Genomic DNA, 24,877 nt, shown 5'->3' on the forward strand with positions numbered 1-24,877 from the left:
AGAGAAAAAGTCTAGAGGTCCCATGACTATGTATTTAGAGCTGTTTATATATTTTCTGTTCCTGGCAATGATTTTGACAACAGAAAACAGAAAAAGATTTTGGCTTTTTCGAGAAGTTTTGCTTCGCAACCTTTGGAGGCATCCTTAAAACTACATGTCTGAAAAGTAAAAACTGAGGATCTTTTGGCTGCAATGTTTTGATTGTCCAAGCTGCAAACCACTGGGGAGAGGGAGAAGAAATAAGAGAGGTTTCCAGACTTCTATTATGAAAATTCAATTTTAATTGAAAATTGATACTTGCTGTGGAAAACTTCTACTCGATGAAAACACACATATCTGTGGAAAACATGGCTTAACAAAACATTTCACATAGCTCTTTTCATGCTCACAGTGCACAACAGACTGCGACAGGGGAGCTGTTGGATGAAATTACCTGATCTCTGAAAATCTGAAATGAGGCAATCAGATGGAGAAATGCTGCCTGCTTTTGCAGCCTGATGTGATGGACTAAGCCCTGTTCACTATGCATATCCTTAAAAACACTTTTTATTCCTATATTTTTTCATATTTAATAATCCACTTTAAACATGTAGCATTTTGACTCTAACTTCCAGATTGTAAGGATCTTTATGTCAGAATCTCATTTCTTCAGAGATAAAAAACAGTTCTCACAAAATCAGCATTTTGTGAAGGAAAATATCTATCTTGCCAGACAAAAAAAAAACCCCATAGCATTATTTCCCAGTGGAAAAAATGAAGCAAATTATTTTATTCTCAGCATGGTTAAAATTAATATTGTTTGGTCCATCAAGCCTGACTGAAGTACTAATTTTCAGTTCCCCTCTGCTTTGAACTGCATCCACATGCAGTGGCCATTGCTCATTAGTAAGTTCTGGTGCAGATGCCTCATGCCCTTGTTCCCCTTTTGGCACAGCTCCCCAGTGGGCTGGCACTCCTGTCCCTGTGGTGTTTTCTGGCTGAACCACCACACCACATCACATTGCACAATGAAGAATGAAGCCTTCTGGGGAACCCAGCCCACAGAGAACAGGGATGTGAGGGCACCAGATTCCCATGATAAAGTCTATTTCAGGAAAAAACGCTTGTGAATGGGATGTGGACTTGTAAAAGTAATAAATTAAAATTAATATTAGTAAAATTAATCTGCAATAGTTATATTCAAAAGAATTAACATTTTATCTTATATATCCAGCTGCGTACAAGGGAGCATTCAGCACCTACACTGGTTTATGCTTGGGCTGAATGTGTGCGGCTGGTACATACTGCTAATGAGGTACAGCAATGTTGGTGTGTTGTTGCAATAAAAATAATATTAATTGGAGGGGTGATCACTGATCCTCTGTGATCAGACTCATGGTTTTCTCACAAGAATACACACTCTCAAATTGTGCTATGTTAGTGTTGAAGGTTGAGCACGACTTACAGGGTTTGGGCAGAAAAGAGTTTTGTGAGTGATATCAGGATAGTAATTGATAAACTCTGCACCTTCAGACCCTACAAATACCTTGCAAACACTAAAAGTCCTGGGTTTATCTTTATATTCTGGGGCAATCTGAGGGGCTTCCTCTCTACAGCAGCCTGCTCACAAAAGGTTTTATGCTGTTTCTGACCAGCATTCCTAGCTTTAGGCTTACAGAAGGAACACAGACCAGTCTGGCAGCACTGTAGCTCTCATCCAGACTGTTCACCACCTTACACTGCCTTTACACCCATGCAGAGAAAGATGCTATGATGCTTTTTTTGCTTCCCAAGATAATAATCTAAAATAGATCTGATCACTCATACGCTGTGATCTGAACAGAAAAAGTCTGTTTCTCTTCTTAAAAGATCTTAAAGGATAGGTTCATATGCAGAAACCCTGCTTTTGCAGATATTTAAAGTTAAATGAAATCAGTAGTATTCAGATTCCCACATTTGGAGCAATAAGGGAGAAGAGTGACCTCTACAGCTCAGCCCCTTCCCAGACCTGCTGTCCTGGGAAGAACGATTTGCTCTCTCCGTTGTTCACACTAATCCTGTCAGAACCAGTAAAAATAATAATAATGATAATTTAAAAAATTAAGCCAACTTTATGGAGACAGTTCAGATATACAAGTGTCTGTATCCCTCAGGATGAAATTTTACTCCTGAAAGCTCAAGGAAATCAAGTTTAAAAATAAAATATGGCTAAACATCCAGAGAGACCTTAAAATATGTTACCCAGGAGACTAAAGCTAGGTTCCTTGTTTCCTTCAGTGCTTTTACAAATATTAATTCACATTGACTAAAAAGGCAAACAAGCTATACTCTGGCAATTTTAACTTCATTTGATTGAAAAGAAAGATTCACGCCCACTGCTATGAATGAAACGGGAATGAATAAAAACTTCCCCTGCAACTGGGATGGTTCAAATCCAATCATAAAATACAGGACTTCTGTTAAGACTCCTGTCCCTTCCTGGACTTGGAGGATTTCGGTAGCTATGGCACTGCACACTGAGAACGAGTGCCAGTAAGCAGCACAGACTTGTGCATACAGGCAGGCACATTTGCCTGGGAACACGCACATTAATTGGTACTACAAAAGAGTCTGCCCTGATGGCAGCACAGAGGGCCACCTTCTCCGCACTCCTACTTTTAAAAGTTTATACTAGCATGTCACCGATCCCATGCGTACCCCTCCAGCTGGGAGGTTCAGCCCTCACCTCCCTTACACTCTTGTTTCAAAGGATCAGAGCAGGCTGAGTTGGGGCTCTGGGATGCAGGGCAGTAATTGTGCTTTCAGCAAACATGTCACTCCATGCACGTGCAGCTCAGTGTTTCTTCTTCGGTGTCCACCAGATGGCACAGGCTCCTGGCACGTTTACAAACAGATAAGGCGGCAGCAGACCACAAAGGTAATTTTTGCTTTTCTGGACTGCACTGACTCCTCAGCAGAGCTAGTCCCTTGTTTTTCTGTCCTTGGGCTATGCACGACAAGTTTTACACCTGTATCAACAGTTTCATTGCTGTGTTACACCAGAACACAAATGCGCAAATATCCTAACTCTGCCAAAGCAGATGTGGCATGTACCGTATGTGCACCACAAAACCTGCCGTCCAATGACTATCCTCACTTTATTGATCTGGAATTTCAATCTGTAGGGAGATACCACTGACTTGCCTGAAGCCTCAGACCTGTACCCATCATCTACATCACCTTTGTGATATACTTCGCAGGGTGAGTTCTAATCCAAAGCAAACTATCATCTGCTTTGTGCCTGGATTTCCTCACCAAGGGAAGATGCTTGTTCATTCTCAACTACCACCCACGAGCAAACCTCTCATGAGCTGTGGGGCATGGGCTACAGCACCTGCTTAAAACAGCAGCAGAAACATCAGTGAAGGATGCTGTAATACCTTATGCTGAAGAATTCAGAGGAAAAATGTAATTGATTAGACTCAATTAATTAACTGTGGCTGTCTTTAGCGTAGTAATTTGCTGTATGCTAGTATTTCACTCATCAATAACGAAACATATCCAAGAACAATGGTGTGGACGAGAGCCATGGAGGGAGCTAAGGAATCAATGCCACATCCCATGTGGAAGAGCAAGTCTCCAACATTGCCCGCAATCACAGGTCTATTACACTGATGGCTGTCCCCAGATACCTGTTTTTCCACAAGGATTTTAGAGTTCCCCCCCTAAAACTTAGTAAGCTGTCGCAACACTTGGGAGAGTACCAATTTCCAGGTCCTATAGATCAGCTTTTGGAGGATTTTACATGGCACGTAAGTACGTGGCACCTCCCACATCACAGGTGAGGCACAAGAGGCATCACAAGGTGTGACAGCAATGGCTCTGCCATCCCCTCAGGATGGCAACCCATCCCCTGAGGCTGTCCCCTGCTGTGCCTGGGCCAGGGGCAGGGACACCGCTGGCTGGCAGCCCCCTGGGCCAGGCAGGGAGCAGGGAGCGGGGCCGCCTCACCCCGCCAGGCCCTGCAGCCCAGCGCTGCCTCAGCTGCCCCCTTTGTGTTGTGCAAACTTGTTGTTATGTGAGGGAAGAGCTGCAGAAATACTCCAACATCCTTTAAAAATGGTATATTAAAGCCTTTCACATACCTTGCGGGTGCAGCCACCTCAGCGAGGGAGCCATCTTCCCGGGGCCGGCTGACAGCAGCAGGGTGCAGCCCACAGGCTAGCAGGAGGCACGGACACAGCAGATTTTATCAACCTCTGGGGATTTAAAGGCAAATCCCCCCTTGACTCCTGACAGAAAGCGACAAGATGGGCGCAGACAGCCAGGTCGGTGGCCATCATTCCCCTCACCCGCGTCGGGACGTCAAATGTAGCTGCCCTGAGGGAAGGCACCTCACCGAGGCCTCCAGGCCTGTGGGCAGCCGCGGCACCACAAGGGCCCTGGAGGCCTGAGGTGGCCGCTGTCCCTGCAGGCAGGGCCGGGCCCAGCAGAGCCCCCCTCCGCGGCTCCTTGTCACCGCAGGCTGGGGGGCAAACGCAGAGGTGGGAGAGGCTGGAGGAAGGGGCGCGGTGGGGCGAGCAGGTGGCTTCTGCAGGGGGGCCTGGCGGGAGGAGGGTTCTGCCAGGGCTGCCTCGAGTTGAGGGGGGGTGGGGCGGGGGGCGCAGCCCTTAATCTCCCTATTCATTTGTGCCTTACCGCCTTTGGTTTCAAGCAAGATTTATCTGGCTGCACCCGCCCAGCCCTCTTGTGTCACACCGCTGCCCATGGGGCCCTGCCATGGCCTCAGGCCGCAGCCAGCTCCTGCCTCCCTCAGCTTGGCCAGGCACGGCACCCATCCCCTGACTTTCTGAGTGACTCAACACCTCCGACAGCTTTATAAACTTCAAGCTCGGCGGAGAGGCCACCCCCTCGCTGCCACTGTCGGGGATGATGTGCTTTTTTGGTGTAAATGCTAACAGGAAGCTCGAAAGCAGCTGTGTTGCTGGCAGGGACCACCTGACCCCCGGTGATGCTGCTGGCTCTGCCACCGAGTGTCACCACCTCTTGCATAATCATGACATGACTCCAGCTTTCCTGGGACCTGGTTATGCAAAAAAGTAACAAAAAAAAAAAACCAAAAAACCAACCCCAAACACAAAACCCCAAAATTAGAATCCTCACTGACCCATTAACATGTCTCTCCGTGCAGGGCTGTCACTAGCAGGCGTGCGGTGAGGCAGTGTTCAGCAGAAGAGGAGTCAGTTGTCATTCTCTCCCTCGAACCCTGCCTGTGTGGCTCTTGGGTGAGGAGCTGATGCCGGATGACTCTGGGTGTCACATCCAACCTGCAAGGTAAGTCCTGGCCAGGATGGTGAGAGGGAGTTCACGGCATTGGGGCTTTTTCAGGTGTTGTGGGGCAAAGGCAGCAGTGATGCCCTACCAGAAAAACATTTCTGTTCTTGTCCCTAGACCTCTGCTAGCTTTCCTGAAAAGTGACAGCTTTTGGCGTGAAAATTGCTGTCTTTTTTCTTTTTCCATCTTTATTTTCCTTTGAGTTTTTTCATCTTTTTTCTTTAATTCATTTTTTTCTTAAATCTTTTTTCCTTTTTACATCTGTTTTCCTTTTTACATCTCTTTTCTTCCTTCTTTTTTCTTTCCCTTTTTGCTTTTTTTTTTCCTCCTTCCTTTCTTTCTCTCTTTCCCCTATATGTTATCTCTATGCAATCTGTGCTTCCTCCCATCTGTCCCTGAATTATCTCTTTCTCTAAACTTCTGACATTCAGCGCTCCTGTGTGCCATACCTGCTGACACACACAGGGATGCACACACACTCACCATATTGCAATGCCTGATATCTGCCTCCCTAATTTCTTTTCCCATCCTCAAGGAAAGTGAGGGATGTGGTTACACTTATGGTATGCTTCTACTATGTTTGCCTACTTGTTGAAGTTGGACATTTTTGTTGCCTGTTCTTTCCTGTGTGTTTATTTTGGTTCAATCTCCTCTTCACATCGGAAACACCAACATGCACTTGCACATGCCTGACTGTGACACTAAGGAAGAATTTATTTCTGCTTTGGGCAGATTTTTGTTTCTAGAGCATCACCTGCTGTCTGTACAGCAGCCAGCACAGCAGTAGAGCTTGATAATAACATAGTGAATATAAGGTGCTGGATTTGCAGCCCTGAAGTGAGGAGTTGGCACCATCTCCGTGGAGAAGCCACAGTAGGAAGATGGCTTCCTTGGAAAGAACCTTCTGCTGGTGGCTCCCACCCTTTGCATGTCCTTTGCATGTCTCTGCACAAAGCTTTGCTTGTGGAGTTGACAAGGCTGGGAAAGGCAGTTAGCCTTAGCGATACTAGTGGCTAGTATGGAGTGAATGATTCCCTAGGCCAAGAACAACTGTCATGGAGGTCCCTGTATGGCATTGGGTTTTGCTCAACTTTTATCTTTTAACCATAACAAACTCTGCTGTGAATTTCCTAAGCTAGTGCACTTGAACTAAAAGCACAACCTGTTTTGCTCCAGCTGGTCTGTATGTGCTTCAAGCCTTTTGCTTTCATCTCCCTGTCTCCTCATCCTCTCCTTCCCTAGTCTAAATTTCTCCTATGACACTTTTGGCCAGTTTTATAGTGTGTTGGAGTCCCCAGGTGCAAACCTCTTTTGAAATCCTCATCCTTTAGGTCAAAGTCTGTTTAAAAACTTAACCTTTGAAAATTGGCTTTCTCTTTCCTTGCTCTGTATGAGGAAGATATTGATGTATATGCCCTTCACTATGTCCCTGTTGTGGTTTCATCCCAGCTGGCGACTAATCAGCTACTCGTTCAGTCTCCCCCCACAGAGGGATGGGGAGGAAATGCAGGAAAAAAGGTAAAACTTGTGGGTTGAGATGAGAAAACTTTAATAATTAAAATATAATGATGATGATGATGAGAGGGAGACAGGAATAAAATCCAAAAGGGAAAAAAACCACAAGTGATGCACAGTACAATTGCTCATCACCTGCTGATCAATGCCCCACCAGTCCCCAAGCAGCGATCAACAGGCCCTGGACACCCACCCCCCCCAGTTTACATACTCAGCATGATGTCCTATGGTACAGAATAGCCCTTTGGCTAGTTCAGAGCAGCTGTCCTGGCTGTGTCCCCTCCCAGTTTCTTGTGCCCCTGTGGTCTTGGCACTGGCAAGGCCTGAGAAACTGAAAAGTCCTTGACTTAGTATAAACATTACCTAGCAACAGCTAAAAACATCAGTGTGTTATCCACAATATTGTCATACTAGATCCAAAACACAGCGTTGTACCAGCTACTTAAAAGAAAACTATCCCAGCCAAACCCAGGACAGTCCCTTACAATATCAGAAGCACTAACAAGCAAGATAGAAAATACAAATGATACAAACGTTGCAAACTGTAAAAATTATTAACACCATGTAGGACTGTTTGTTTCTTTCTATCATTGCTCAGCTTGTAACATGTTTTTTTCAGTTTACAAAGTTTCTGGGGACAAGCCTTTTCCTCTCTTACTTTGAAAAACCTTTCACATCTAATTTCAAAGATGGGGAGGGGTTGTTGTCATTTCCCCCTCTCCCTCTCAGACTTCCCCTTCTGTAGCAAGTTTGAGAGAGAGACAGAGAAAACTATTCCAAAGGCATGCAGGATTTGTATAAAGGCAGGTGGTACATATTTACTATACCTGGAGGAAGGTGTAAAATTATTGTGTGATATTTCTGAAGCTTGTGCTGAAATAGTTCTCGTTTGGAATTTTAAACCTGAGAGCTGTAGTGTAATTTTTATATGATGAGAAGGTGTATTTAATCCCCCTTTTTCTGCCCAAGGCTCATTGTCCTTATTTTGCTTCAGCAAAACAATGAATTTTACAGTGAAGAAAATACCTCATTAAATATTTTCATTATATTAATTGCGGAGAGTGATAAACGTCACAGTAATGAGCTTGGAGGATTCAGCAACCTCCACTTCAGAGGCAATCTTTGGGTTTGGTACTTTAAAGTGGCACAGAAATCTGCAGCCAGGGCTAAACACTACTGCATGGTCAATAAGCACAAAACCAAAGGCTGTGCCCTGAAGCCACTTTTTCTGCTGGCTTCCAGTGAACTCAAAAACACAGCATTTCCTCCCCTGCTGGCAAAAGTATCCCCAGAGTTTCTCGTTAATGTTGTTACCATTAATTACAATGAAGGAGAATTGGGAATGTGCTGTCAAGAGGCCTTGAGAATTACTCCTGAAAAGAGGTCCTGCTGCCTTGGAGTAATCGACTCCCCTGGGCACACTGTGCATCCCTTACCGCACAAAAATCATGGTGCACTCAAACACTTCGTGGTTGTTGTAGCGATGTAGCAACGTGTCAATATAGTGATGGCCCTTTCTTTGCTCTATGATTTATGCTAAACCCAATATTCTTTGTGTACTTTCTAGTCATCACAAATCATATGCGATGAAAGCTCAAGAGAGAAAAGCCAATACGCAAAAGAAAATGAAACTGCCATCCTGACTTCTGTGGAATTAACCAAATTTCCCCTTCTACACAAGTGTCAAGATTATAGATATAAAATGCAAGTTAATGATACAGTGTACAGTTGTTGAAAAAGCTAGCGAGTCTCATATGACAGAGATGCATATCTATCTGGATGTTGCAAATCTGCCACACCTCAATCTGCTGTTCATAATCACTTCGTTATTTATACAAGCAATATAACACACAGTTCCAGCTACCGAATCTTCTTGTTGCTAGCAGACACATGTTAACAGTACATCAAATGCATGCTAAAAACCCCTTTCTGAAGATCTTAAATTAAATTAGCTGAAAAGTTATGTCATTAGATAAATAAGACTGTGGGAGGAACTCTCACATGCAGTGATGTTGAATGCCAGCGGTATGTGCCTACTTAGCTGCGAAATGAAATGATGCATTTTTTTCCCCTTAGAAGTCAAATTTGCAAAATCTCCTTGGATTTGAGCATTTAGCAGGGCACTTTGATGAGGTTTACAAGAGGATTTAAAAGCACCAGCTTTAACTTCTTCTGATTTTCTTTAATAGTTCATGCTATTGCCTCCAAACCTTTTGATGCCTATTCCCCAGCCACCCAACCCTCGTACCTGACACTCCAGCTCACCTTCATTCCCATTTGGCTCTGGGATTTTTTGCTTTTTAAGGCAGTTTGCATTTTCAGCTCACAAGATTGAGAGGGCTCATTAAATTTCAGTGTGGTTTAGATATGCACACCTCCAAACTGCTTTAGAAAATGGTAGTAGTAGCTACATGAAATTGTTACTGACACAACACCACATTCTGGTCATGTTCTTTGTAGATTTTGCTCCCAAGTTTCACAGGTTTTAGGTTTTGATTTTTTTTTTTTTTTTGAGAATGGGAGTAAGATTTCTTCAATTGCTTTTGCAAATTGTATTTTTTGTCATGACAGATTGTAGGAAGCAGATTGGTCTATCAGAAGCAACCAGTCCATAAGGTGTACTCTTCATTTGAGCAAATTTAAAATAACGTAATGTATATAATAATGTGCATCCATATTGTTTGACAGTGTATAAGAACTACAAAGATGGGAAAGGAAATCAGCCCTTGAGTATTTTTAGACTTCATAGATTACAACTGAGTGTTTTTTTTCGAGAGACTACACTCAAACCCCAACATATTAGTGACCCTAAAACTGTTTTTCAAAGAACTCCACTGTAAATAATTTTGACTGAAAAATAAAGGAAGATCTTTTTAGGAAAACTCAAAAGGCTTCTAAACAACTTCTACTTCAAATTTACCCAGCAAAATGTAATTTCAAAAAGGTATTTTCATGTTGCCATTGATCAATTCCTTACAAGAGAATATGGTTAACTATCCTGAAACATTTAAATTGTGATAAAACCAGAATGCTTTCCCTTGATCCTCTAGTAACAGCTTTGCAGCTGTTCAGTTCATCCATGGAAAGAACTCTTGCAGAGCATTCCAACATGAGCTGCACTTTGCACCTGAAGAAGGAATTCAGGCATATAAATAAATAGAGGAAAAAGAGTCATGCAGACAGTGTAACGAGATCAAAACTACAGCTTCAGAGAGAGCAATACCATTTTGTATTTTTTTTACATTCACAGCAAAACCATTTTGTCTGCTCTGTATAGCTAATACCTACATAGCAGAATTTGGATGTGAGCAGCAGGTTTGCTTCTCCCATCGAAAGATAATGATGATGCCTGAGAGCAGGTTTGGCACCTCACATGCAAAATCTTGTGAGTATATTGGTCTGAGCAGTGTAAAATGTGAAATTCCAGTTTGTTGCATCCTTTCTAGTGGGGTGGGAGAGAACAAAGCTTTGAATGAAAGACATTGGTCTTGTCATGTCAGTGTAGCTGAAACACTCAAGTAGCTACACTCCAAAACTATTTTATAGATGAGGTGTGGAGGTTTTAAACAAGATGATTGTTTTTAAATCCCTTCTGTGTATAATATTGAAAATAATTAGTAGCCAGAATTGCTTTTGATTTAAAGACAGTGTGACAGTAAATAACTATTCATATATATAATAATCATATATATATAATAATCATATAGTAAATAACTACATGATTTAAAAAAAACAAACAACTTGAGAAGGACATTTCGTGGATCCTCCCAGATCAAGTGAGCACTGACAGCCCACCCAAAGGTTAGAACCACCTGTTTCTACATGCAACAGATGCCCTTGCTGTATGATACACAATACACAACTCAAAATGTTTGAAATATCTAGATATGGTAAATTTTTTACCACTCTGAATTCAGACTTTGCTGTGCTGTGGTTTATGACTGGCTTAATTTCTTAGGGACATTCAAAGATTTGTTGGGAGAAGGAAAATGCAGTTCGTAAGTATACTGTATGCCAGTTATCCCGTATCTAGAATGCCTGTTTATCAGCGACAATTATTGTAATAAATAACTCTGTAGCATGACTTCCCTGCCAGCATGAGTGGAATAATCTGCAGATATCAGGCAGTATTTCAGAAAAGACTAATGACTGCAGACTCTGGCATTTACAATTACCAAATGTAAGAGGCTTCATTTAAAAAAGACTGCTTTTTAAATTCAGGCATCCTTTCGGATGTCGCAGAACTGCAGTCCTCTTATAGAGACTCTAAATCATGAACTATTTTAAGAAAACATTCCAGTTCTAACTTTAAAGGGTGTCATCTTTGCAGCATGTTTTTAAAACCTGAATTCAAGTGATGTTGAGTGGTAAAATCAAAATGTGAAGAATTTTTGGTTTTGTTTTGGTTTCTTTGTGGGGTTGTTTGTTGTTGTTGAAGGGAAGCTTTCTGTTTTTCTTGGTTTTAAAACTCTTTAATGTTACATTTTTAACCCTCTGCATCTGCAAGAGCTAAACACATTTTTCTGTAATCGAAAGCTGAGGCTCCTGCCTAATGAGTTAACTTCAGCTAGCAGAGGCTTTCAGGAAAAGAGCAGACTTTAGGAAAGTCTTATTAATCTTCAGAATTTTGTGCCTGAGTGACTCCAAAACATCTGTCCACCAGCAAGCAACTGCCCAAGGACCCAGCTTCATCCTGGCGATTCCTGAGCTGACTTTTTCACTAAACACAAGCCTCTAGAGCACAATCCAGTTTTTGCTGTTTAGCCTTTCTCACTCCTTGTAATTGGCCTCACAGTTTCCCCTGGCTGCAGTGCTGTTCTCTGCTTCCTGGCTAGGTTATTGTGTGGAATTGGTTTGACGCGTGCTGTTAGCGTGCTACAATGTCAATGTGGCGGCGGCAGTTGGGGGAGTGAAGTGCCCCCTGGGTTCTGGTCTTTGGGGAGTTGAGGACTGGTGCTGTGCTCCTGGGGATCTCTCCAACCTAAGAGCTCTAGCAAGTGCAAACGTTTTGGTGAGTAATCTGATGTGTGTTCTAGCTGAAATCTGTGCCAAGGTCATGGCTCCCTCTTTTCTCAAACCTGTCCAGTAAGTCAGATAAGATACAATTAATAGCAGAGGGTCGGGTAAGATGCGGTTAACAGCAGAATTTGGCTTCATGTCTTGAGAAGGAGCAGTATCTTTATTTTCTTGTGGAGTCAAGCAGTTTAGGCAGAAATTCCCCCTGCTTCCGTCTACTAAAAGTGTACTGTGAATATTAAATATTGCAAGGAATAACCCAAAGGGTGGAAGAGATAGTTCACTGTCTTTTGCTGGTTTCTGTAAAGACTGTTACAGTCTGGCTGCTGATTTCTACCGCTTTGGCAGAAATCTGGAATAAGTGCCGCATTAGTGGAGGTACTCCAGATTTTACATTAGTGTAGTTTCAGACAGAACGCGAGTCCTAAATTAGTGCCTTATCTTATTTTCTCATGATTTAAAAAGGAAACTACAGCAATCAGTTTGAATCTGGAAAAATTATTTCTAGGACTGGACCATGTGAATTTACATAAGCGTTTCACTTTAGCTACCCAGAAGTATATTGAATCTGATAAAGCACTGATAAGCATCCTGTTACTTTGGGCATAGAGAAACTCAATGATTTGGGACTGAAATTAGGAGTTTCATCTTTAGTACAAGTGGATCGTCACCAGTTCTGTGTATTATAGAAACTCAGGCAGAAGTGGCTGATGCATGACTCTGCCTTGTAAAATCTTCAAAAGTTTCATTTATTTCCTGTGATAGCAGAGTGAAAGGGAAATCTCTGACAGAAAATCTTGATATTAACAATTAATGAATGAGAGATGTGGTCACGCTCTGCAGGAGTGCCCTTTGCACCATACGCATGAGTTGAGGAGGCTTGGCAGCCTTCAAGAGAAGCCAACAGTGATGATTTCCTTCCTTTCAAAAGAAAAAGGAAAGCTTTTAGAGAACATCGGGTCCTTTGACAGGAGTTCTGTGAAAGAACACAAGGATGGGAGTCTTCCTGCCAGAAAACAATGAGAAAGGTGCCATGTGAACTTTATGGTCCTTAACATGCTCCACTCCTGATCTGTTAAATATTTCTATAGGTCTTAGTGTGGTCATCAGTTTCTCGTTCTGAAACAGGAGGGTAAGCAATGAGATGGGTTTTATTTAGGTTCTGAAAAAACTTTTGTAAATCGGATGCTATGATCAATCCTGATTCTGGAAGTGTTTGTGCTAGAGCTGGGAGCAGGAAAAGACTGGGAGAAAGAATGGGAGAACTTGGCTTCAGATTGTCTACTTAACACAAAATAATTTCTTAGAGCTAGAATCTGAATGACAGCACTGCTGGGTTAGCAAAACCCCATGGGGTTCTACTGCGTATGTGTGTCTCTATGTCAGCAATAAGCTGAGGGCTTAATTCAGTTTCCTAAATAAGGAATAATTTGCAGCTGCTGATGTAAGTGACCACACAATGAGCAGGAGAATGGGGAATGAAGCAGGTACTGGAAGTTTTACTGATTGAACAAAATATTTTTGTTTGGGTGTTTTGAAACAGCTATATGAAAATATAAAGAAAGGAATGAGGAATACCAAAAAGCTGTGTTTCCTGATGATTGGTGTTTGCTGGGGAATGGATTTTGAAAATGAGGGGTAGAGATCCTTGCTTTTATCAGGATTTATTACACTTTTCCCCTCAAAGTATTTTCAGGAACTTTGTGACAGTTGCAGCTTTGCAGCTTCTACACAGCAGGGGATTTTGTCATTTGCAAATGATTCCACTCCATTTTTAAAACAGGGATTTCATGTGCCCTCAAGACCTACTAACCATGGATGACTGCATCCAGGAGAGATTAGACATGTGTTCAGTTCTTCCCTGGTGGTTCTTGACTTCTAATTTCCAAGACAGAAAGCCACTGACTTGCTACTGTCAATAGCAGCACTGCTTAAGCCAGCATTTCTGGACTCAGAAAAAGCCCTTAGCCTCTGCTTAATTTTATATAGATGCGTAGGTCTCATTGAATGCATAGCCTGCAATGATGCTTATACTACAGGGAGGAAGGGACTTACCTTTGTGTCTAGACCGCCTCTCACTTCTTCCTCATGATGAGGCATCACTGTAACATCTGGGGTAACCTTCAGATAATTATAAGCTTTATCTTTGTGAATCAAGCTTTACTTTAAAAAAAAACCAAACTATTACGACAGCAGTTTTTGTCAGATTCGGTATGAACTAGATGGAATTTTCCAGCCCTCTGGGTAGGCAGAGGGAGGTGGGGAGCGGATGCAGGGCTGCACAGACTGCTGCGCACAAGCATCCTTCTGCTTGTTCAACCAGAGCCAGACGTGTCAGTTCCTGGGCTAGTTCTCTTCTTCTTCCATCAGTCGTGTGAGTGAAGATCTAGTGACTGGAAAAGACTTACTGCTGAGTTACACCAAGGTAAATGCAGCCACACCTTGCTGATTCCTGTTAGCACAGCAGACCAGAAGTGGCCACTTAAAATATCCATGCGCAAGAATTAACAGGCTCATGCCTGCTATCTACGCTGCTGCATAGCATAATGGTTTTCTGTGTTATTTACTGCTTTTCTATAAATAATATGACACAGATCTGATACAGTATGGTCTAAGTGTGCTGTCCATAAGCCAGCTTCAGTAGTAAATGTAGTCTGGTCATGGTGGCATGGCCAAACTGAGCTTGTTTGCGTTAGTTAGCTTGGGGGAATTTCAGTCTGTCTCAGCATCATTGCATCTGAACTCAGGTATCTCTGTGCTGCCCTGCACTGTGCAGTGGAGAAATGGCAAGGGGAAAAAGAACAATTCAGTTTTTTGTGCTTTATGTGTTCCTGGAGCAGGGTCCACCAAGTAGGTGCTGAAACTGACGGAACAAGACAATGAAAAATGTTTGTAAAATACTGAGTAGTATTCAGACTATTTTTCAGATACAGTCAACTTTCCAAGGAAAGTTTTAGCTGTTTAAAAAAGATCAGCAAAAATTATCTGAAAATACTAAGGTCTTAACTGTTTTGCATTTTCAGCTATAAGACTTGAGTTTCCAATTCCAGTATTACAGAATTCAACTAAATTATCCCTGTCACGCAAAATCTACTGCAAAGTCAATACTTTCAACCCAAAGTATGAAATAAAACAGAGGAAGAAAAACAATTTCTTTATAGTCCTTTCCCAGAGAAAAAAAAACGTGCTTATGAAGTATCTTATGTTGAGCATGATGTGATGGGGACATCTTTCTTGGGTGCAGAGGCAAGCCAAATGGAGTGAACACCACGAAGATTTCTGTTATTCATTAACAGTACACATGGAAGCATTTGCAGACCAAGAAATGAAAAACTTGGTCACTTGCAAAGAATCCATAGTAACTTTGGGGTTCTAAGGGTTTTGCAGTACATTTCCAGTCTGTTGTAAACCCACAGTAAAATGTAGAGGTCAGTTTGGTCCAAATAATACGTGAGCTGGTTTTCAGGCTTAGTTACCATAAGCAGTGCAGCCTCAGCAGTGTAGGCTTTGACCACAAGGACTGAGGAATCAAGGAAGGCTGATACAGTTTACAAGCTGCAACACCCAGCAGTTCTGCTGTGGGGGGTTTGGTAATTTGGGGAAGGTTCGCATGGTTTGAAGTCTCATACCTCAAGACCAAAAGATAAAACTAGTCCCACAAAGCCTCTAACAAACAACCTGTTGTGATTAGGCTGCAGGGGCTATGGTTTAATATCTTTGATCCTACAATTTTAGTACACCAGAAAGTTCAATATATCTTTTAGATTCTGAATCTGTAGAGAAAAAATTGATTTTCAGGAGTACAGCATCTGTGGTTGTAGCCAGGTTTCAAAAGTGATCCACTCCAGAGAATCCTTATGGGGTCTTGGAATCTGATTTTCAAACAAGTACCCAAATGAGTGCAAAGCTTCAGTGGAAACCAGACTTTAGAAAATCTGGCCCGATGGTGAAAATGTTTGATTTTGAAAATCTGTCTGTAAAGGCACTGCAATACATTGAACAGACTTGCAGCAACCCTGAGCCAACAATCATTTGAGTGTTTTCAAAATAGACACATGGCAAAATTGTGACTTTGGCATACCATAGCTGTTTCTGAGTCAGTTTTGCTTTGAATTTTAGTTTAACTCTTCACTAGCAAGTGCAATTCTTCCGTCAGTAACAGCCACAGAAGTAGCTGTCCCGGCGTTCAGGCATACAGGTCATTAAGGTCTGCTCAGTTTCCTCCTTTTCTGCCTGCTGTAATCAATAGACCATGCTATTTCCCATTCAGATGCAGTGAGTGAGTAAGCCCCGTTCCTCAGTAGCACCAGTTAATCACTGCTTTAGCATGAACGTGAAATACTCACTAGTATGAGTAATTAGAGTGATGTTCTTTTATCTTAAGTAGGCCAATAGGTTTAAAGAGTATTGTAAGTTACTACTAAACCACAGGACTTTTCTTCTTGTTATTACTAAGGTAAAGAAGCAGCAGCAAGGACTGAAAGTTGTTTACTAAGGAACTTGCACTGTTCGTACAGCGCAGTGTTCCTGGTAGAAGTTTTCAAGAGGTTTCTGTTACAAATCATGTCATGCTCACTGGGCCTGTTTATTATCTCAATTTATCAGTGTAAATTCTGAGTAACTCCTGTGGATTAGATACCGATGCGCTAGAGCGGCTTGAGATTAACAGCTGAGTTATGATTTAGTTTAGGATGATTTAATTTCAGAGTGAAAAAATAGGCAGCTATCAAGCTCCTTTATATTAGCATAAAGCAAGGGTAGCTTGGCTCAAACTTTGTGTTGATTTAAACTCCTTAAATCCTAAATTCAGTTCCCGGTTTAATTAAGACAGGTAAACTCCAGTGATGTTTCCATGGATTGGCTCTTACTTATATGTGTACTGAAAGAAGTGTGATAAGGAGGCTGGCAATAGAAGTTTGATGCAAAAATTGTCTGTAGGGTAGTTAAATTCATAATGGAATTATATGTTTTATGAAAAATATTTGGATGCTTTCTTCCTTTCATTTGTTTAAAGTTTTATTGAAAATCAAGTATACAGTATGTGCTGAAATCTGTGCCTGTCATATGGCTTACTTTTAGGTAGTCCTGCAAGGAGAAGGGAGTCAGACTCAATGATCCTTATGTGCCCCTTCCACTCTTGAGATATTCTGATTCAATGTGACGGGAATACCACAGCAAATCAACCCTTTTCACTTCAGAGTAAGGAAAAGAAATCTCTAACACAGGGAAGATATGCCAAGTCACTCTATGCACTTCTGTATTACATTGATTTTTCCTATTTAATTAAAATACACGTAGATTTATGTTTGGGCTTCCATTCCCTTGGTTTTAGTTAGGAATCCTTCTCTCAGTTGTGTTCTCTCAGTTCAAAATATTTTTAATAGTCAAATTCACACAGTATTTTTGGACATAGGAATGGTCAAACTGAGTCAGCTTAAGATTCTACCTGGCCTGATCTTTGGCCTAATATTTGTTGTGATTCCTTTTTTATTTTTGATGACTACATTATTCTAAGGCAATGAACTCCAAATTTTCATTTTATGTTGTACGAAGATGTGCTTCATTTTGTTTCTTTTAAATCCACCGCCTGATAATACCAGTATGTTCTTTATTCTTGAGAAATAGTGAGGTAACATTTTTGTTTACAGAAACTGTTCTGAATCTATGGGTGTTCTGCTTGCCCTTTGCAGGATCTATTCTAATTTTGCTACATCCTTGGAAAAAGAATGATCTGAGGGTCAAGGTCTTGACTTCCAATCACAGAAAAGTGAGATTCACCAGCTGTTTTATGAAGCAGTGTGTTTTGATTAAAGGAAAGCATATATCGTCTGGTAGATCTGCAGTGAATCAGTTCCTGTTAGATACAAGTTTTTCCTGAAGGGCTTTGTACAACCTGCTGGAAAGTACAATTCATCAGTCTGTTCTGATCTGCTGCTCAGGGGGGAGATAAGAGAAAGAAGGGGAGATAGGTCTGAACCAAATCTCTGAAGCCTAAGCCCTAACATGGTCTTCTGTTAGTGGAAGGAAAGCAGTTTTACCAGAAATGAGGATCTTTAGACCAGGTAGATAGAGTTCACATAGATAAACCTCAGAAGAACATGACCTCCTTTTCAGAGAGGTATAAATGCTTTAACATCGTCATTAAACTAGGACACTACACATTTAGCCTTTCACACCTGATCAGATGCATTGTAGAAGTGGTAAGGATAGTTTTTGTTGCACATCTTTGTGTATTTAACAGTCTTTACATAAAAGCATGGCTTGCTTTCTGCGTGCTCAGAAAGGTAACGGACTGGAAAAGTTCAAAGCTTGCTCTCTAGAGAAGTAGGGCTTTGGAAAGATGCTTTGCCTGAACAGAACCAGCAGATTTGGTATAAATCAGAGGCAAAAAATGGAAGAACAACATCATTTTACAATGTTTTTGGTGCTTTCTCTTCTGTTCAGGATACAGATAATACAGAACATGGCTGATATTCTGGCCAGATGTTAGTAATTGTGTTCTACTTTTATAGCTGCAGAAACAACGGGTATCAATGCACCTTAGGAAATTTTGGTTGTATAATGCACTTGACCAAAACAGTTCTACTGTCATTGCTAAGATTAATCTTTCCATTCATCCTTGTGGGTACAAGTGTTGTGTGACCTTGTGCACTTGATTGCTAGTCTGCTCTCATGAAGAGTCCTAAGACAAATACCGTGTGGGTATATGTGCGACTTTGTGGCCTGCAGATATAAATAACAGGTAGAGTTAAGACTCTGTGACCTAAACCTTGATGTTTTCACGTATTGGCCCAGCTAAATCTTCATTCCTTGCCCTTAAAAGGCCAGATCCTGCCTCCGATAAGAACTTCCTCTGTCTTCCACTTTGTACTCAATCTCCTTCCAAACCTTCCCCACCTTCAAGTAAGTGTAACTGTGCCCTCCCTCAAGTTTGACTCCTGCCTCTTCTCCTGGACTCAGCTCTCCCTTCTCGCTATTTCACTTTCATCTGCTTCAATTCATGCACCATTAAGTTGGGATCTAAGGGAAATTCCCCCCTTGGCACAATGGATTAGAGTGTGAAAGATCAAACAAATGTGGGAAAGGTTAAATGAATGTGATGGAATGAGTTTGCTGGAAAGAAGAGTTCAGGTTCTTCGTTACTTTTTTGTTCTGTCTCACAGATGCTTATTTTGGGTCCCTTTTATTTCTCATGCTTCCCAGCTATATTGGGCAGTGAATGCTGGTGACAGTAATCTTGAAACTTCTTAGAGGATCTCCTTATGACAGGCACCAGGAGCAAGAGGACAGGGAGAAAATAAACTACTTTGCCCAGTGTGGGTGATGAGTTTACACAGTGAAAAAGCCACCTGTTGATCTTTGACTCATTCAACAAAGAAGTCATGTCAAATACTAACCTGAAAAATTCCTGGTAAGTGATTAAGCCCTGAAACAATAGCGTATTTCTGCCTCTTGACGCTGTCAGAAACCACAGGTACACTCATTGAAATTCTCCCTTTGATGCTTTGAGATCAGAAGTAATTTTCATCAAAAGCTGGAGGAATTACCCCAGACATAATTATGCTAAAGGACATTCTGTGTTTTGGTCTTTAGTTACTCTCAGCACCTTTGCATACTGTTTGAGTTCTCAAAGACTTATGGCTAAATTAAAATAAATGCATTCCAAATGCATTTAATCACAAAATCACACTGATTTGATTGATTTGAAAAGAGACTACTTTAACGGAATTTGTCCCGATTCAAACCAAAATAAAATTGGTCACGCTGAACAAATTCAGATAGTGAATAGATGTGGATTTGTCTGTTTTGCAGGTCTGCATTGTGCAGAGATCACAGTTGGTGACAACCTGCCAATACTAAAGGTCTCTAAATCTGTAAAAATAACTAGGTGATATTTTATCTGCAGGCAGCAGAATATTTAATCAAATAGCTTCTACAGAAGATTAGCATTTTGAGGCTAAGTGTTCACATTTCTGCTGTGTAGTATTTATGTAAACGTTTGTGTATATGATGGAACTCCTTTACATCCATTCTCACAGTGTTTTTCAAAATCTTCTGGTGATCTTTTATGCCTCATTTCTTGGGTGCTAGCTTGAGACACCTTAAAAAGGGATCTGATTCTCAGAAAGAGCTATGAAAGAAAACAGAGTACTTGGCTTCCAAAATTTTCCCCTTTTTGTGATTTATGAGTTGGATTCTTAAGAAATCACTAGTCACTCTTGGAAAACTAGACCATTCAAATGTGGTCTTCTACATGAAACTTGGAAAGCAAAGAACGCTGGAAATTTTCAAAACATTTAGACACAAATTACAACTGGACAATGTTTAGGAATTGAGGTTTTTTTCAATGTGTGAGCTCTTTTGATTAGTGTTGATGTGAATGCTCCTAAGGAGCAAGTGGAGCACCCAAACATGGTCCTTCATCATTTCTGTTTCTGTATGTTTTCATTGAAGAGATGCTCTTCAGAGGGACATACAGTCCCTGCCCAAAGCGATGCCCTGGATGATTTCGAATTGTATCTTTCCTTTTTGCATTTAGGTGGTTATCAGTCATCAAGAAAAAAGTAATTCATGTCAGCCATGCAATAAATTAATTAAGCAAGAATGTTGGCTATTAGTCATACTGATTATTAGCTGTGTTGATTTTCAGAAAGGTCACATGCCAGATTTTCACAAGCTCACAGCTTCTGACTGCATGAACTTATATAGCCCAGGTTTTCTAAAGGAGTTTTACTTCTCACTCATCTGTAGCTCTGAGTGTGTCCATTTAATTTGATTCCTAAATAGCTGTTTGAAAGCCAGATATGCTCAAACTGAATATTTCTGTCTAAAAACTGAATAATGCTTGGCTTCTGGATGTTATATTGATTTTATCGCCTCTGAGTTTGGTCAGTTTTCAGTCTGAAACATTCTTTTTCTTGGTGGGGAGGGGAAACATTTTCAGCTGAAAATGTCAGCCAGCCCTCCTCCCTGAACACACTGACCAGCCCTGCCAGGAACCATGACTCAGAAAAACACTTTGCAATTATATAAACAGGTACTATCATTATTCTAACTATGTGGTGAACTGTGAGTGCATTGCATTGCTAGTGAAGTGTACTGCAGCCTGCCAGGCAGTGCGGAGGGCGTCGTGGCCGCTGGTTGTGTGTTGGTCTTTGTGGGTCCCAACAGTCACGTAGTCATGAGGCTAAAATGAAGGGCCTTGTGAAAGGGCTGTGGGGATCGAAACATGGCAGATACCAAAGCTGCAGTGCATTAGTTACTAATCAAAGTGAAACAACTGTGCCCTATGCCCTTCTTTACCATTTTAGGGTAATCATGTAGAGCGGATGGCTTATCAGGCTCAGCGCTGGCTGGTTTCTCTGGCCAAGCTTTCTGTTAGATGGGACCTAGGTCCTGAGCACTCTGGCAGTGAAGCATTTCTGGGTGGGATCCTTTCTCTGCTCCCTCCCTATCCATCCTGTAGAGCTGTCATAACAAGCTGTCTCCTCTTGACTCTACAAAGCAGTTTCCCAAAACATAAGTTAATCTCACAAGACATGATTCCTCTCACCCAACCTAAGATGCCTGCAAGGTCTAAATGAGAATTAGTCACTCTGGGCTTTCTTACAGTCAATAAACAATGGTCCAGGGAGCTCAGCTGATCAAGTATAAGTGACTACTTCAGGTTAAGATATGCCATGCTAAGCTTCAACACTAGGTCTCCATGAAGTACAGAGGGTGTCAGAGGTGACCACATGCAGGTGCCTACTTCTAGACACTCACACTAAACCAGGACAATCCCTCCCAGGCTGCTCAGAGGCTATGTGACTTTTCTGGAAGATGACTAGGTTACAGGAAGCTTGTAGCTTACATAGGGATGTCTGCAGTCTGATCACTTATTAATTTAATTCACAACTTAGACTGCATCACTGGTCTTCCCTGCTAGCTTCTTCCCATAGTCAGGAATGTACCACGGTCATTGTCTTCAGATGGACACTTCTGTGCCAACACTTGGTGCCATGCTGCTGCTCAGCACCTGCTGTGCAAGTACTTGCAAGCTCCTAGACAGCACTTTCACAGCCTTCATCCACATTTGCTTACAAATCTATCAAAATCACAGGCTTCATCAAACCCAGCTTTCCAGGGTGGGAGCAGGGGTTTTGGGATAAAATGGGGACTGAGTATATGCAGTGGGTTTGTAATCCTGCTTCAGCTGCTAACTAAGGTATGTGGCTGAGGTAAATCAGTTCTTCTCCCTGTGCCTTCCTTATCTGTAAAAGAGAAGCAATGAGACATTTCCTTTGTAAGGCAGTTTGAGATTAGTAGGAGTTAAGTAGTATGTGAGAGCTGGTTTTGTTATCCTGATTTAAGTTAGGTAGGCAAAGTGTTTCTGAGCATTCACTGAGTCAGCAAAATATGTTCTTTTAAACTCTGCTTAGTCATATACAGTTTTTGGGTACCTTGTGATGGTCTTTGCTGACACTGGTGAGACGTGTGTACTGATGTGCTGGCAATATTGTGAAGATGTGGTTCCAAAACGATAGAAATAGCTGGGAGAAGCTGTCCTCAGGTTCCGTGTGGGTATGGTGCTGTATGCAGTGATCCTGGTATGACTGCAACAGCGATAGAGCAATCATATGGCTATATCAATTAGGTTAACGTTTGGATTTGATGATCTTAAAAGTCTTTCCAACCTAAAGGATTCTACAATTCTATAATTAATTAATAGCACCTGTAGTGGTAATGGTTTTGTGTTCTAATTCTGGCAGAACCCTGGCTGTGTTCACGACCATGGAAAACTTCATGGCACCACTGAGCACGGTCAGCGAGCTTGCACTTCAGCAGAGCAAGGCTAAGTTCCTCCATGGCAAGGTGAGTGGTCCCCCCCGGCGCAAGCGGGAGTTCATGCCGGATGAAAAGAAGGACAACATGTACTGGGAGAAGAGGCGCAAGAATAATGAGGCAGCCAAGCGCTCACGGGAGAAGAGGCGCCTCAATGACTTTGCCATGGAGAGCCAGCTGGCTGCTCTCAGCGAGGAGAACGCCATCCTCAGGACAGAGCTGCTGTCCCTGAAGCTGCGCTTTGGGCTCATCAGCCCAGACACCAGCATCTACCCAGGCCATTCCCTCCAGGACTTCCTGGGAGTTTATTTCAGAGGGCACAGAGAAGCCTCCCCACTTCTCGAGGCAGAGCCCTTTGTGGGGGAGTCCTGCTTCTTCACAAAGACATTTGTGCCAAAGGTGCTGGAGCCAGCTGACTCGTCCTGCAAAACCTTTGGCCCTTCCAGAAACATCCTTGGCTGTGACTCAAAACCAGCTGCCATAGACACACCTGGCCTTCAGCAGCCCAAGAGATCCACAGTTGGCTCTCCGTTCCTCAGTTACCACTGCCCAGACAAATATGCTTTCCATTTGCAGGAAATGGAGCCAGGCAGTGCCTGCTTCTTGTGCCCTTCCCCCAGTCCAGCTGAGGTGAGCAAAGAAAGCAGCACAACTGTCTCAGATGAAGATGATGAGCAGCAAGTACCCAAAACTTCTTCTCTACCCCCATGCAGTCTGCTCTGCCCTTCAGAAGATCATTTGAAGGGCCGAAGCTCTGCTGCCCTACCTCACAAGCTCCGAATTAAGACCAAAGCCCTCAGCAGCTTGGAGGAGAGTAGCCTGGACTCGCACTGAATGGGCAGAGGAACAGCCCGCTGGGGCCAGTGCAAGACCTTCCAAAGACATGAAGGGTTTGAAAGGAGGGTGTGGGAGGGAAATGTCTTACGCTTCAAAGAGTGAGGTCATTTTCCCCGCTTTGCATAAATGATAAGGGATTTTTGCGAATGATATTTCTGTATTTGGAAATTGCCTTTGTAAAACATTCTCTGACCTTTAGCCAGGTTGGCTGAACCATTTCCTTTTTTTGAAATGAATTACTTATAAAATATATAAAATAAGGCAAAAAGACAATTTATACCAAAATTGTTAACTGGGTAGAAAGCATTTCAATATTTTGGATTTTTAAAAATGATTTTAAAATTATTTTACCAGTTTTAAGTGCAAGTGAGCAACTCAGTTAACATCTGGCTGCTTATATTAATCAAGGTAAATCTCAACTGGCCCAGTGCTGGACTTGCATTGGAGAAACTCATTTTTCTTTTCTACCTTACTGTGCAAGGTGAAGACGCTGAACCGGACACCTAGCACTGAAGGTTTCTGTTGAGTTTCAGTGCCTGGCACATTTGCAGCACTCAGAAATAATAGAAGAATATAATACTCACAACTGCTGTCACAGAGGGTGCAGCATCACTGGATGGAACAGAACGGGCTGTTCCATAGGTGTTCCCTAGTTGTTCCACATTCTGCAGGTGTGTTCCCTTTATGGATATAACGCTACCAGCTTGCTTGCCTCCCAGGGCTCCACATGAGTGTCAGTTGGGCTATGGGAAATGCTCCCTTCCATCTGAATTTGTACAGTGAGATGTGTTGGGAAGCTTCAGCAAAGCATCACTGGAAACCTGCGCCCAGGCTGGGCAAGCTGTTTCTTGTTTTTCATGTGGCGCTTCTGCTCCATCCCCAAGCATTCAAAGAATGTCCGTGCTAAGCAATTTCTAGCATCATCTCCACATCGCTTCTAGCTGTTCCTGGTGACAGGGGTCCTGTGTCTCAGGAGACAGGCTCTTTTCCAGACCTCCAGACTTTGTTTGATTTTCTCTAATGCATTTGAGTTCAACCTCTTTCCCCTTTTAAAGCATTTTTGCTTCCTTTTACCTATGCGCACGCTGCACATAGTGTATGTATTCCCTGGGGTATCTGCTGGCACACTTTCCCTATCCATCCTGCATTCTGACTGCTTATTCTTTGGGAAAGCCAGCACTGCAGCCATGGCAGTGAGTGTGGAGTGGGTGCGATGCAGCTGGAGAACTTTAGCCCAGCCAGCCGCATAGCTCGGGGCTCAGCAGAAGCCAGGAGGTGGCTTGAGCTACACTGAGCTCAAAGCCAGCTGAGCCTCAGTGAGCAGCAGCCTCGTGGCGATCTCTAAAGCACACTGAATGCTGTTCCTCAGTCACCTCAGTTTACAAACCAAAGA

The 24,877-nt window shown here is 42.3% G+C and overlaps 1 protein-coding gene across 1 annotated transcript; it reads left to right on the plus strand.

The window, feature by feature from the left end:
• Window positions 1-22,596: 22,596 nt before the first annotated feature.
• On the plus strand, window positions 22,597-23,614 carry NFILZ (NFIL3 like basic leucine zipper). Its single transcript, XM_040590449.1, has one exon. It carries the CDS (start codon window positions 22,597-22,599, stop codon window positions 23,479-23,481), a length of 885 nt encoding a protein of 294 aa, XP_040446383.1. The 3' UTR covers window positions 23,482-23,614.
• The last annotated feature ends 1,263 nt before the right edge of the window (window positions 23,615-24,877 follow it).

Source organism: Falco naumanni, chromosome 4 (genome assembly GCF_017639655.2).
Source record: "Falco naumanni isolate bFalNau1 chromosome 4, bFalNau1.pat, whole genome shotgun sequence".
Classification (NCBI taxonomy): domain Eukaryota; kingdom Metazoa; phylum Chordata; class Aves; order Falconiformes; family Falconidae; genus Falco; species Falco naumanni.